Source organism: Danio rerio, chromosome 17 (genome assembly GCF_052040795.2).
Source record: "Danio rerio strain M-AB ecotype USA chromosome 17, GRCz13ab, whole genome shotgun sequence".
Lineage (NCBI taxonomy): Eukaryota > Metazoa > Chordata > Actinopteri > Cypriniformes > Danionidae > Danio > Danio rerio.
In genome coordinates this window covers 7,400,001-7,413,517 of record NC_141037.1, presented here as the reverse complement: position 1 = coordinate 7,413,517, position 13,517 = coordinate 7,400,001, and the positions used below count along the sequence as shown (strand labels likewise).

At 41.1% G+C, this 13,517-nt stretch overlaps 1 protein-coding gene across 4 annotated transcripts in view; it reads left to right on the top strand.

The window, feature by feature from the left end:
- Window positions 1–13,517, top strand: part of hivep2b (HIVEP zinc finger 2b) — a 42,322-nt gene that overhangs the window by 28,615 nt on the left and 190 nt on the right. For 2 of the 4 annotated variants that reach the window (XM_087289762.1, XM_087289761.1), the window contains exons 2-8: window positions 823–914; window positions 1,066–5,183; window positions 5,291–5,433; window positions 5,519–5,694; window positions 5,767–5,862; window positions 5,985–6,679; window positions 7,979–13,517. The exon at window positions 7,979–13,517 is cut by the window's right edge and continues 190 nt beyond it. In XM_087289762.1, the coding sequence (XP_087145888.1) occupies window positions 1,332–5,183; window positions 5,291–5,433; window positions 5,519–5,694; window positions 5,767–5,862; window positions 5,985–6,679; window positions 7,979–8,413 (5,397 nt within the window). In that variant the 5' untranslated portion in view covers window positions 823–914; window positions 1,066–1,331 and the 3' untranslated portion in view covers window positions 8,414–13,517. Of the gene's footprint in view, window positions 1–822; window positions 915–1,065; window positions 5,184–5,290; window positions 5,434–5,518; window positions 5,863–5,984; window positions 6,680–7,978 lie in introns of all 4 variants that reach the window. The other 2 variants (XM_087289760.1, XM_087289759.1) reach the window with 1 other exon arrangement.

The window sequence follows — 13,517 nt, the reverse complement described above, 5'->3', positions numbered from 1 at the left end:
GCCACATGGTACACACATTACTTTATGTTCCTTATATTACGGTAAATCTTGAAAATTATTCTCAATATTATAGGCTACTGTTGAGTAAAAAAAAGAAATTCTATTTAAATATAAATCTTTTTTAAATCTTGATCTGTCAATCCACTTTTTAAGTTCACAGGTGACAATTATATATCTATGATATTCATAGCTTACCCAATTCCCCTAAAACACATGTCTTTTTACTGTGGGGGAAACCGGATGCTCCTGGAGGAAACCCATGCCATATGGGGAAAACAAGCAAACTCCACACAGAAATCCCAACTAACCCAGCTGGCACTCGAACCAGTGACCTTCTTGCTGTGAGGTGACAGTGCTAACCACTGAGCCACCATGTCACCTTAGACAAAATAATTTGCATTATATATGAACTGATCAATGTAATGCATTTTGTTGTAAATATATATATATATGTGTGTGTGTGTGTGTGTGTGTGTATGTGTGTGTATATATGTATATATATATATATATATATATATATATATATATATATATATATATATATATATATATATATATATATATATATAAAATAAACAATATTGAACAATATTCCTTTTTTTGATTCTCATTGATTTTTAAATGTAATTATTTTAGAGGAAACCGTTTTCTTTTGAATAAAAACAGCATTGTAAATGGAGCTTAGACTGCAGAGTGATTGATGACGTTACACAGATAAATTGCATTGTCATTTCCACCTATCATTATTCCTGCACAGCTGTATACTTGTTGTACTTGTAGTTTTGGTAAATTGTCTAATAGAAGGAATTCCTGACCTTACAGTTCGAGACGACCTTCACATCAATCAAAGACCTCAGAAAGACACAGAGATGGTGCTGGCACACTGCCTTCAGAAACACTCTACTCAGGGCATGGTGAGTTTACAGGCCGTCTCGGCCTAAAGATAGCTTTTGTACTCATTTTATTAATAATTGCTGTGACATTCAATTAAACTATTCAAGATATCCTTCACTATAATTTAAATATTTGCTTGCTCATAGCATCTATGTTGTTTTCTGTTTGCAGACAATTTGGATGTGGTGCCCAAGCTTGACTGCATATAAAAATGGAGACCATTTTTAAACAACTTGAGTGAACCATGCTCTTGAACATATGGAAAGGATTATTGGATCATTTTTAAAAAATGATGCAGCTGGACTGACTGCTGTACAATCGCAGGGAACTCTCTAAAGCACTCAAGGATTAAAAGAGAATCTTTCATCGAAGCAAGATGATGTTCGTTGTGATGAAACCAAGGGCAATGTAGCACCCATAGCTTGCAAATCCTTATCATGGAGGCTACTAAAACCTCAGGTGAAGTGGAAAGTTCCGAACAGATTATCAGTTTCAAAGATGACGAAAAACACTTGCCATCCGAGATGACCCAAAGAGGCCAATCCTCTGGCTCAGAGGACAAAATAAGACTTGCGGAGCAACCCCAGACCCCATCTGTAAGTCCATCTCCTGGTATAGAGCCGCAGGTCCTTGCTTCAGGAAATACACTTACCTCAAAATCTAGAGAACAGAGTCACGTCCAGCTCAGGAGGAAGAACGTTCCTCTTCCAAACAAAAGATATCTCCAGGCTGAGTATGAGATGCTTTCTGGGGGCCTTCACAAAAAGGAGCAGAAGTCTGTTAAAACTGGGAAATATGTCTGCCAGTATTGTGGAAGAGCTTGTGCCAAACCAAGTGTACTAAAGAAGCACATCCGCTCTCATACTGGCGAACGACCGTATCCATGTATTCCTTGCGGATTCTCATTTAAAACTAAGAGCAACTTATACAAACACAGAAAATCTCACACCCATGCTGTGAAAGCAGGATTGGTTTCAGTTTCAGAGCAAGACTGCAAGAATACGGATGAGGTGGCGGAGGGTGAAATGCATTCGGATGCAGAACAAAGCAGCGATACCGATGAAGAGGTTGCGGAGGACTTGTTCTTGGATACAACAAGCCATATTAAAGAAACAGAGGGTTATGTGCAAGAAAAGGTCGGGAAATTGGCCAAAAAGGAAGCCCTTTTTCCATCGCAGACGCCACTCAAAAAGGAAACTGGACCATCAGGAAAAGTTTCTTTATGGCAGTTTCGGGAAATGACGGCACCTGTGGCTATTGCTCAGATAGACCAAATGGTTGAGTTTTCCACCATCAAGCAAAAACTAGCACTACGGCTATCAGAGAAGAAAAGTCAAGAATCCGATCAGTCCCTGTCCTTGCCCAGTTCATACAGTAAAGGCAGCACAGATTCCGGATACTTCTCTCGTTCTGAGAGTGCAGAGCAACAGATCAATCAGTCGAGTGCAAGTGCCAAATCATATCAAGAAATTATGTTTGGCAAATGTTATAGACCAGCGACCAGGCCAAAGCAATCAATCACTGTACAAACCTGCATGACAGACATAAATGAAGCCACATCTAGCTTCATGATTACACTGAACAAAGGCATGATGCCTGGTGACACGGACTCCTCCATTCACAGAAGCAAAAAAGACCTAGTCCGATCAATAAAAATTGATTCAGAGTCGTTCCAAGAGGAAGATTACCAAGAATGTCAAATTCCCAGCTCTGACCTTCTGGAAACAGCATTGGAGAGTAGTGTATTCTTGCGCAGTAACTCTCTTCCAACCTCATCTAAGTCTAATCTGAATACACCACAAGGTCTAAGAAGCAGTAATTCATTTGATGAGAGAATGACAGGTGCTGATGTCACCTACCGGGGTGCAATGGGTATGAGGAGGCTCATGCGGCAATCTGCGTTTGAACACTCTGCTAATGAAGGTCACGCAGAATCAGACTGCTATACTCATTTGGCTTGTAGCTTAAAATCCGACTTGAAAATTCACAGCATAGATGATTCCAAAATGGCTGCTGAAAACTTTCAAGAAACAGAGACATGTTCAGTTTGTCCAGGCCACTCGTCAGAATCTTCTACAAGGAAACGAAGAAAAGACAAAACTGTCACGGAGGAGGAAGACTTTCATATTCAGGACAAGCCATCAAATGCGACTGGACTCTCAGAGGATCTTGAGACAAAGCAAATTTCTTCAGATAGTGTTGTTTCTGACACTGAGAGGAAGGCTGGCAGCAATGTTATTTCTGTCATTCAGCACACAAATTCACTAAACAGACTGAACTCGGCAGAGAAGTTGAGTGAGGTTAGATCCCATCAGTTAGACAAAATTGGCAAATTCATGGAAAAGGGGCATAGCATGGAATGTCACAGAACAGGATCAGAGTGTCAATGGGGACCCTGTGGATTTCTGCACCAGAAACTTCACATGCATAAACAGCCAACGTCTCAGCCTAATATCCAGGTCCCGGAGATTAGAGTAACTGTGGAGCCTGACAGGCCTGAAAAAGTTCCAGATGTCGGTGTTAAGCAAAGGGAAAAGCACACTGAGGAGTTCCAGTGGCCTCAGAGGAGTGAGACCCTGTCACAGTTTCCAATGGAAAAACTACCACCCAAAAAGAAACGCTTGAGATTGGCTGAGATGGAATGTTCCTCTGGAGAATCTAGTTTTGAATCCGCTTGCACAAGTCTCTCAAGAAGTCCAAGTCAAGATAGCAATTTATCTCACAGCTCAAGTTTTTCCCAGTCCCTTGACAGAGAGGAGACCCTTAACCTTGTGTCCCAAATTAACCCAGATGAGTCTAGTAAACCATTAGAGTTCTTATCAGTGCCTGGGAGTTCACAGAGTCATCATCGAGAGATGAGGCGCTCCGCTTCAGAGCAGGCACCCTATAAGTTACCCTCAGAGATTGCAGAATTCCGAAGCAAGTCATTTGATTATGGCAGTCTTTCTCCATCATCTACATATAGGCTGGAGGAGGTTAAAGAACGTAGAAGGGCCTTTTTGGTTAGACAGGCCTCATTAAGTGGTGAACCTGAGACACAAGGTGGCAATTTCTCAGATGAAATTAGCAAGAGAACAACTTTGCCGTTCACTCCTGAGGGATCCATTGAGAAAATGAGATACTCTTTGATTTCTGGTAGTTCTTTTCCACATCACAGACAATATAGCCCAGTGCAATCCTCTTCCCAGCATGTTAAACCAACTGTTTGCAATGTCCATGACATGGAAAATGTAATGCTTGTAATTAAGAAAGAACCCGAAGAGTCTAAATCACCTGAAACTTATGTTAACTTGAGAGAACCCCAAGAGGATTGTTCTCAGAGTTTGGGCAATGTTTTGTCAACAATAGCAGTGCTTTCACAAGCTCAGCAAGCATTAGCCAGTCAATGCTCATCTGGGTTGCTTGTTCCTGTCAGAATTCAGATGCAAGTACCATCTTACGGAAACATAACATATACTAGTATATCTCATATTCTGGATTCTCATATCCAGAAACCCATTTCTTGCCTAGAACACAAAAAATCCTCCTCTCAAAGTCAACAACTGCACAGCCTACAAGCATCACCAGCAAAGCTTAAAACAGGTATACCTCTATCATTAACCTCCAAAACCATTTCAACTACTGAAGCCCCAAGTGGTGGTGCAAACAAGCGTATGCTCTCACCTGCAAGTAGCATTGAACTCTTTATTGAGGCAAAGCAGCAAAAACGAGTCAAAGACGAGAACATTTATGGTCAGATTGTTGAAGAGCTTAGTGCTGTAGAGTTAGGAAATCTTGAAGTTGAAAAAGAAAGTCCCAAGTCAGAATTCACCTCCGAGCCCATTGATAAGATGGATATGGATGAGGCAACCCAAGAGTTTTATAGCAATGCAGAGTTGCAGTCTTCAGCCAGAATTTCTCAAGATGCTGCTATTATGGAGCAAAAGCCAACACCTGAAAGCATGATGGCTAGTCATCATTCTGCTTCTTGTATCAGTTTAATGCCCTCTGCAATAACTGGTACTTTACTGTTCTCAAAATTTCCTGGTCTTCACACTACTACTTGCATGAGCTGGTGCTATCTCAATACCACCAAACCAAATAGCACCCACACGGTCGCACCATTCTCAGAATATGCCTCATGGTTTGTGAGATGCCATAACCCCAACCCACCAGATATTAGCACTGGGATGGTTCTTGCCCTTCTCCGATCTAAACAGCAAAGACAGAATGCTATTTATACAATTGCTACCATCTATCAACCTGGACTACTTGTGACTTCTACCCCCTGGAGACCGAAGCAAGAACAAGTATGTTATGTGTTGATTTGCATCTAGATGCTATGCTTTCTTTCCCTTTTTTTTGATGCCATAGTTTTATAGCCATCTGTTACATAAAGTATGTTGCACTACTACAGATTGCACTGGACTACAGAGAGGAAGATACAAAACAAGACATCAGGCTAAGAGAAATTAGCCACCGGGGCAAATCTTTACGAGAGGAAGTTTCATCCATCATTCGGCAAACAGAACCAATGCGTGTAAAGATATTTGAAGGAGGGTATGAATGTGTATTGTAATAATATTAATGTTCATATGTCACTGAAGTAATGCATCCTTGTATAAGTGTTGTTTATTCCTTTCAGGTATAAGTCCAATGAGGAATATGTGTATGTAAGGGGCCGTGGTCGGGGAAAGTATATATGTGAAGAGTGTGGTATTCGTTGTAAGAAGCCAAGCATGCTTAAGAAACACATACGGACGCACACTGATGTGAGACCCTACATCTGCAAGTGCTGCAATTTTGCATTTAAAACTAAAGGTTGGTTTTACCACACATTTAAGCATGACTGCAATAGTTTGAGACAGAAAAATAATCCCTTTTTTCTTTTAGGGAATCTTACCAAGCATATGAAGTCAAAAGCTCACATGAAAAAATGCCTTGAACTTGGAGTTTCACCGACAGCTATGGACAATACAGAAGATGCTGGTAGGAGCCTGTTCTGTAAGAAGCTAGGCATTAGCCTAGCCAAAACAATTTCTGAGCCACTTATAAAACCCCAATGTTAAAAAAAATCTTATTTTTGTTTTATTCCCCTACGGCTTGTATAGATGACACCCAGAAATCCTTGGGCATCATGCCAGCGGAACAAACCATTAAACATCAATTCTCAGATGTGGAGGATTCTGATGGTGCCGATGAGGATGAACCAGACGAGGATGAAGATGATGAATGTGATGGTGATTCTACACCAAAAACATTGTCTAGAAGCACAAGTCCTCAGTCCTATGCTGTCAACAAGCCATGTATGTCTGGCTGCCTCCCTAAACACTTTGACTCAGGCTGCAATCTACCAAAGGAGCAGCTTGAAGCATCCTCTTTGACTATTGAGGATGACCTGAATTCTGATCAGTCAAGCTGCTCCTTTGAGCTCTGCCCACCTCAGCTGCTGTCACCTTGTTGGGACTCACCTCGGCAGAGGTACATGTCCCCAAGAGGAGATCTCTCACCCCAACGTCACCTACTGTCAAGCCGAGATTCATCTCCATTAAGGGCCGTTTCTCCCAGAAGAGATTTGAGCATCAGAGGGGATTTTTCACCCATTCGCCAGCTGTCACCTGTAAGACCTACAGGTTTGGACACATCAGGACAGCGAGCACAGTCTCCACTGGGTCGACATAAAGTAGCGCTCAGGGCTGTGTCTCCACGAAGGGGGTCTTATCAACACAGGACCCACATGGATCTGGGAAGGAGTGTAAGATTTCAAGCTTCGCCCATTAGACCAATCATTGGAGAGACAGGAGTGGTATGCTTATCTTTTTACTTTTGGCAGAGACTTTTACCCATAGCAACTAGCATTGCATTCATGGTGCATGTTTTAAAAAGTTCTCGCTTGTCCCATTTTCTACTGCAAAGGTTCTCAATTCTGGCACTCAAGATCCGGTTTGAGTTCTAAACCTAATGTTATACACCTGATAGTGCGAATCTAGCTAATATTTGAGATTACTATAAAGGTACAGACAGGTGTGTTTGAGCAGGGTTGGAACTGCGGTCTGTGAGACAGTAACTCTTTAGGAGCAAGGATTGACTGCACCTGATCATGGAAGGCTACTGTCTTGCAGACTTCACTTCCATCCCAGCCTAAACACACCTGCCTTTATATATCCAGTTAACATCTTGATAAGCTGGTTCAAGTCTGTTTAATTGGTATTGGAGGTGAAATCTGCTAGACCAGGGGTCACCAAACTTGTTCCTGGAGGGCCGGTGTCCTACAAATCTTAGCTCCATACCTAATCAAACACACCTGAACAAGCTAATCATGGTCTTAAGCTGCGGTCACATTGGGCTTTTTCTCCAATAGACTTCCATTCATACACACGCGAATGCATCAGACTGGAAACGCGGGGTCATGCGTCTAGTTTCGCAGGTTGCTGTGGTGCAAAGTTCAAGCTTGGTGAACTCTAACCTGCAAAATCGCATCACTTGACTGCGTGAGACCAAACAAAGATCAAAACATGACATCCCTGGACAGAAATTTAAAACATGGAGCAATCGCTCACTTTTTTAATGTCTAATAATCTTGCTTAATCCCGCCCCTTTTCGCAGAGCCATATGACAGAATTGCGCATGCTCACACTCTAATGTGACCGCAGCTTTACTAGGTATACCTGAACATCCAGGCAGGTGTGTTGAAGGATGTTGGAGCTAATCCCTGCAGGGACACCGGCCCTGCAGAACCGAGATTGGTGACCCCTGAACTAGACAGCTGCTGTACCGACCAGGCCGATCACTCCTAAATTAAAGTGGACCTCAAATGCCCAAGTTGAGAACCACTGCTTAGCTGATTTTGCTACAGATATTCATGTTTAGTTTTATATGTTCCTTTGGGGACCCCAGCTATGGTTACTATAAACTTTGCATAGCTATGTGAAGATTCCTACTGTACTGACAGAATGGAATGGGTATAGTGCAATATGTGCAATGCTGTTTAGTTGCATAATAGTAATAAATATTTAAAACAATTGTCACACCAGAACTACCAGAACTGCTATTTTACATACCTAAATGAGTTAGTCGGCATAATAAACGATTATTCTTTTTTCAGGATCAAGGGGATACTTCTCTTAATCTCATTGTTCCTGTTGGCCTATGCAGCAGTAAAGATCTGCCAAAAACCCGGCAGCCAGACATCTTCAGCCATTTGCCTTTGCACTCTCAAGGACAGGTGTCAACACCTGTTCCAATGGTCCCTATCGGGGTGTTAAGAATGCCATCAATATCGACCTCTGGTGCTGTTGCGGAGAGAAATTCGCTTCCGTCAATTCCACAGGGGAACATTTTAGAAACGGCTGCGCCGGGCCAGACATCAGCCTCTGTCCCAGATCCAGCAGTGGCCTACAGTGGAGAAATAGCAACCTATTCCACTGGCCTTTCTAACAAAGATGATAAGAAGGAGGAGAGTGTCTACACCTGTGCAAAAGCTATTGCTTCCCTCAGAATCACATCTGAAGATGCCTCCGATAATCCACCTAAAAGCTGACTTTAGAAACAATGTATAAACGCATTCGAAAGCAAAACTAAATTCAAGCTCAAACCAGAAACATACGTTATGCAAGTATTCAAACATAGGGAATGGTTGTTTTTATTGTTTGTGTTTTTGCATTGCACTGGCGGTAGCAATCTTCTCTACTCCCGGGGGCGTTCAGATTACCTTTAATTGTCTGTGCCATTAAAACGGGTGTGTTCCACTTCACTTTTAGACTCCTACTCCCGATATTCCCTAAGCTTCCCATCCAGGGGAATCAGCCCTGCTATGTTAAAGTGCATTCCTCTTCAAGGAGTGGATAGAGGAAGTTTACATGCATAGGCCTTTGACTTCTTGAGATGTAACTACTTATACGTAGACTTTGAGCTGCTTCACATACCATAATGCAAAACAATTGTGATTGCCCTGTTGATCGGGGTTAATTTACCAAAAACTCAGAACTCTTTAATATATATGTATTTTAAGTTTTAAATATTTAAAACAACCCAAGCATACTTGTAGACCTTGTAGACTTATAGAATGATGCATCAAACAGATTTGAAAAAAAGTGTACAGATTGTCTCCATAGTCAATTTAAAACACACCTGCCAACACTTCCGTTTTTTACAAGATTCTCCCGTATTTCAGGCCCATCTCCCGGCCATCTCCCATATTGTTCTGTCTCCCGCAAAACAGTCCGGTCCCTATGCGCACCGAAATCAACACGCAACCATCTCCATACCTGCTCCCCACTCTTTAGTTTGCACGCCCCACCTCGCTCTTCACTTCACACGCCCCACCCCACTCTTCACTTCACGCGGATAAAACCTCCCGGATTGTATGATCCAAATGTTGGCAGGTATGATTTAAAAGGAGCAAGGGCTTAAGCCCAATGCATACTTTTGGATGGCTACATTTTATCATCATGACTGTCGATAGACATCTCTTCATATATTTTCTGCCCACAAACAGTGTGTAAAATAGCGCAGGCACAAGGTGAAAGTTCATGCATAACAGTCCACTCTGCATGTTGTACTCTGTGCTCATGGTTTGATGAGATTGAGATACAAGAGATTGAGCAGCACATGAAAATAAAGTAAACACAGGCTAGTAAGAAGTTTCAGCTGAGCCCTTTGGATTGTTTCGCATCTTAAAAAAGATGAGTCAACAAGATTAAGGGAAGTTGGTGAGGGAAAGGCATTAATAAAATGAAGTGGAATACGACCCTTTATATGTTACTATTCGAGAAGGTGCTGTAAGTATGCCAAGTTTAACAAACTAACTTGCTAAGTTCTCCATAGTTGAGCCATTGCGCCCCCTCGCAGCATTTTTAATTGCACATTTCAGAAGGTAAAGATACACGAAGTTAAACTTGAGTAAAGTGTGTTTTTGGCCTAAAGGCTGATTGATACTTCTGCGTCGAGTGATCGCTGTGGCCCACAGCACCTGCCTTGCACATGGTTGTGCATTGTTCTGCTCAATTTGTGTTGCTCTGCAATAACACTTCCCAAACTGCTAGGCAGTAGGTGTTTATGTTCCTCTGTGTCGAGTTTCTTGTGGATGTTTTGTTTTTTCTGTAAGCTACCTTAATGTACAAGTAGCTGAAACTCGCTCATTTAGAGGCAGGAACCGGCGGACGTGCAACAACTTTAATCAAAAGGTAAACACAAAACAAAATATTCCATCTGGAGCTCCTTTACAGGACTCGACACTTGTAAACACTCGCTTCAACGGGCTCGCAGCTCTCAGCACTGACCATGTTCGTCACCGCTACCAAGCAGACCAATCGCAGAGCTTGTGCTTTGCGTCATTGTGACATGTAGTTAAATTTTTTTGAGGGGTGCGTGTCAGCATTGGTGTCAGCCATGGCAAATGCTATGCACCAGAGCATACATGTGAACTTGATGCAGAAGTGTAAATCAGCCTTGAGAGGCTGAACTAGGGGGCGTTTACATGACAACTGTTCAACTAAAAACGTTTTGGCCATGTATTTACACGACAACAGCCTTTTGAAGGCCTAAAAATGTGAACTTTTGAAAACGGGTTTCTTAATGCAAGTACTTGGCAACTCATGTATGTGCACTGACATAGTTTTTCTGCATAAAGTGATATCGCCACCTACTGACCTGGCATAATACATTGTTTTTAACAGAGCTTTTTTAAAAGCATTGTTTTAACAGTACCGAAGGTGAAACATTTACATTTTTTAAGAGTTGATTGGACATTTAGGAAGGTAAAGATACACAAATTTAAACTTGTGCAAAGTGTGTTTTTGGCCTAAGAGTCTGATCAAGGGGGTGTTTACATGACAACTGTTCATGTATTTACACAACACAGCATTTTGGGGGCCTAAAAATGCAAACTATTAAAAATAGGTTTCTAAATGTGTAAGGTGATGTCGCCACCTACTGGCCTAGTATAATACAGCATTTTTCTCAGAACAGATTTATTTTGATATTGTCGAAGGTACACCTTTTTGTTTTTAGGTAGATTGCTGTCATGTAAACGTACCCTGAGATTTTGGTGACTTAAGCGTAACGGGTTTCTTAATGCAAGTACAACCATGTACATGCACCGACATGCAATGTTTCTGGATAAAGTTATGTCGCCACCTACTGGCCTGGCATAATAAATTCCTTTTAGCCATTTTAGCATTCACTTGTCAACAAGTTTGCCGAAGATGCAACTTTTTAATTTTTTTAAGTCCATCGCGGTCATGTAAATGTGCCCCAAGGATGAATTGCACATTTAAAAAGCTGAAGATGTACAAGGTTAAACTTGTGTAGAGTGTGTTTTTGGCCTAAGAGTCTGATCAAGCAAGTGTTTACATGACAACTGTTCATGTATTTACAAAACACAGCATTTTGGGGGCCTAAAAATGTAAACTATTAAAAATAGGTTTCTAAATGCGAGTACTTGACGGCCCATGGATGTGTAAGGTGATGTAGCCACCAGGGCCGGCGCGTCCATAGAGGCGACCTAGGCGGCCGCCTAGGGCGGCAGAATAGAGAGGGCGGCATCCGAACACCTCGCGCACCACCTGCGTCCGCAGTTATATGGCAGAATAGGGTTCTTCACTTTGATAACCGCTCATTTTCGTTTTCACTTTCTGTTTGAGGAAGGTTGATCGTCCTTTGCCTAGAGCGGCAGTTCAGCTTGCTCTGGCCCTGGTCGCCCCCTACTGGCCTAGTATAATACAGCATTTTTCACAGAACAGATTTATTTTGACCGTGTCGAGGCCTTTTTGTTTTTAGGTAGATTGCTGTCATGTAAACGTACCCTGAGATTTTTGTGACTTAAGCGTAACGGGTTTCTTAGTGCAAGTACCCGACAAACCATGTACGGGCACCGACATGTAGTGTTTCTGGATAAAGTGATGTTGCCACCTACTGGCCTGGCATAATAAATTCCTTTTAGCCATTTTAGCATACACTTGTCAACAGGTTTTCCGAAGATGGAACTTTTAAATTTTTTTTAAGTCCATCGCGGTCATGTAAATGTGCCCCAAGGATGAATTGCACATTTAGAAAGCTAAAGATACACAAGGTTAAACTTGTGTAGAGTGTATTTTAGGCCTAAAAGTCTGACCAAGGGGATGTTTACACGACAACTGTTTCCAACTCAAAGGTTTTGATCATGTATTGCAACAGCATTTTGAGGGCCTGAAAATACAAACTTGGGTTTCTAATACAAGTACTTGACAACCCATGTATGTGTAAGGTGATGTTGCCACCTACTGGCCTGGCATAGTTCAGCATTATTTTGTCCATTTTCATAGAACTAATTTAACTTGACCATGCCAATTTCTGTGGTGTAAACATACCCCTGAGATTTTTGTGTTATGTTTTGGTAACTTAGGCGTAAATAATAAATATGCACAACATCTAGCATTTATATTAATTTGAGTGCACATGCATATAATCAAATATAAACGTGAATAAGAGACAGGTTCAAGTCAATTTTAGATCAATATTTCATGAGAACCAGTCGCAAGTCTTGCATTGTACAGGACAGGAGGTGCGTCATTGCGTCCCCAAGCACTGTTTGCATTATACCGAATTTGTCGTCATTGACTTCTGCTTGTGCCTTTTAAGAAGATGTTTGCATATTCCTCAATGAGAGAAAGTCATTCGATGTACCCCCGTTTATGCACTTAAAAATTAGTGGTGGTCATTAAGTTGAACTAATATGAGGTACCGTGGTTGCTTTTTGAGATTGCACTTATGACGTACGTTACAGTTTGCATATTGCATTAAGCTGTGCTCTGACATTGCCTTGTACGCTATTGTATATTTTTGCTGGCACCTTTATAACTGCATTATGTCGAGATTCTGAACCCAAAAGTGTTTAAACAGGCCTTTTGTTTAAACCGTCTCCACCTTATAGTATTTTTCTAAATGTATCATACCTCGTTTCCTTATGTAATCTTTAGATATTTCAGCACTTAAGCAAAGACATGTCATTATAAGGCATTTTTAATATAGATCTGCATACGACATCATATTAGTAAATATATATATATATATATATTTAAAGTGGTAAGTATTGTGCGTTACGATGACTATTTGAAGCACTTTCTAGCGAGCTGATAGACTGAATGCAGTGTCATCAATATTGGAGCTCTTTTCAATCATTTTAGATGATTTTACATTGAATTTATCATATGGCACAACATTCCAGTCACTGTTAAGTCAATTATATGTGCGTGTACGTGCACACACATACATATTTACACACACACACACACGTAATCGCTATCATGTACTGTAATTACTTTCAGAGACTGTGTTTTGGTCAAGTACACAAAAATGACTGGTATATTTGAAGGGATGGTTGCTTTTTTCAGGTTTTTCGGCCATCAGATGACAGATTCTTGTCTGGTGAACTGTTTGAATGTATGCATTTTTAGCCTTTTAGTCATTTTAAATGAAGGTATAAGTGCTATCTCATATTAAACATACCGATAACATATGAAGTAGCAGTCAGTTTATGGTATTTATATTATAGTCTGAGTATTGCAAAATCCTGAGATGGTTGAGTTTGTACTGAAGGAACTTTCATGTCATGTTTACAGTATTACATAGTAAAGATTTTGAGGTATCTCGTTTGAATTTATGGC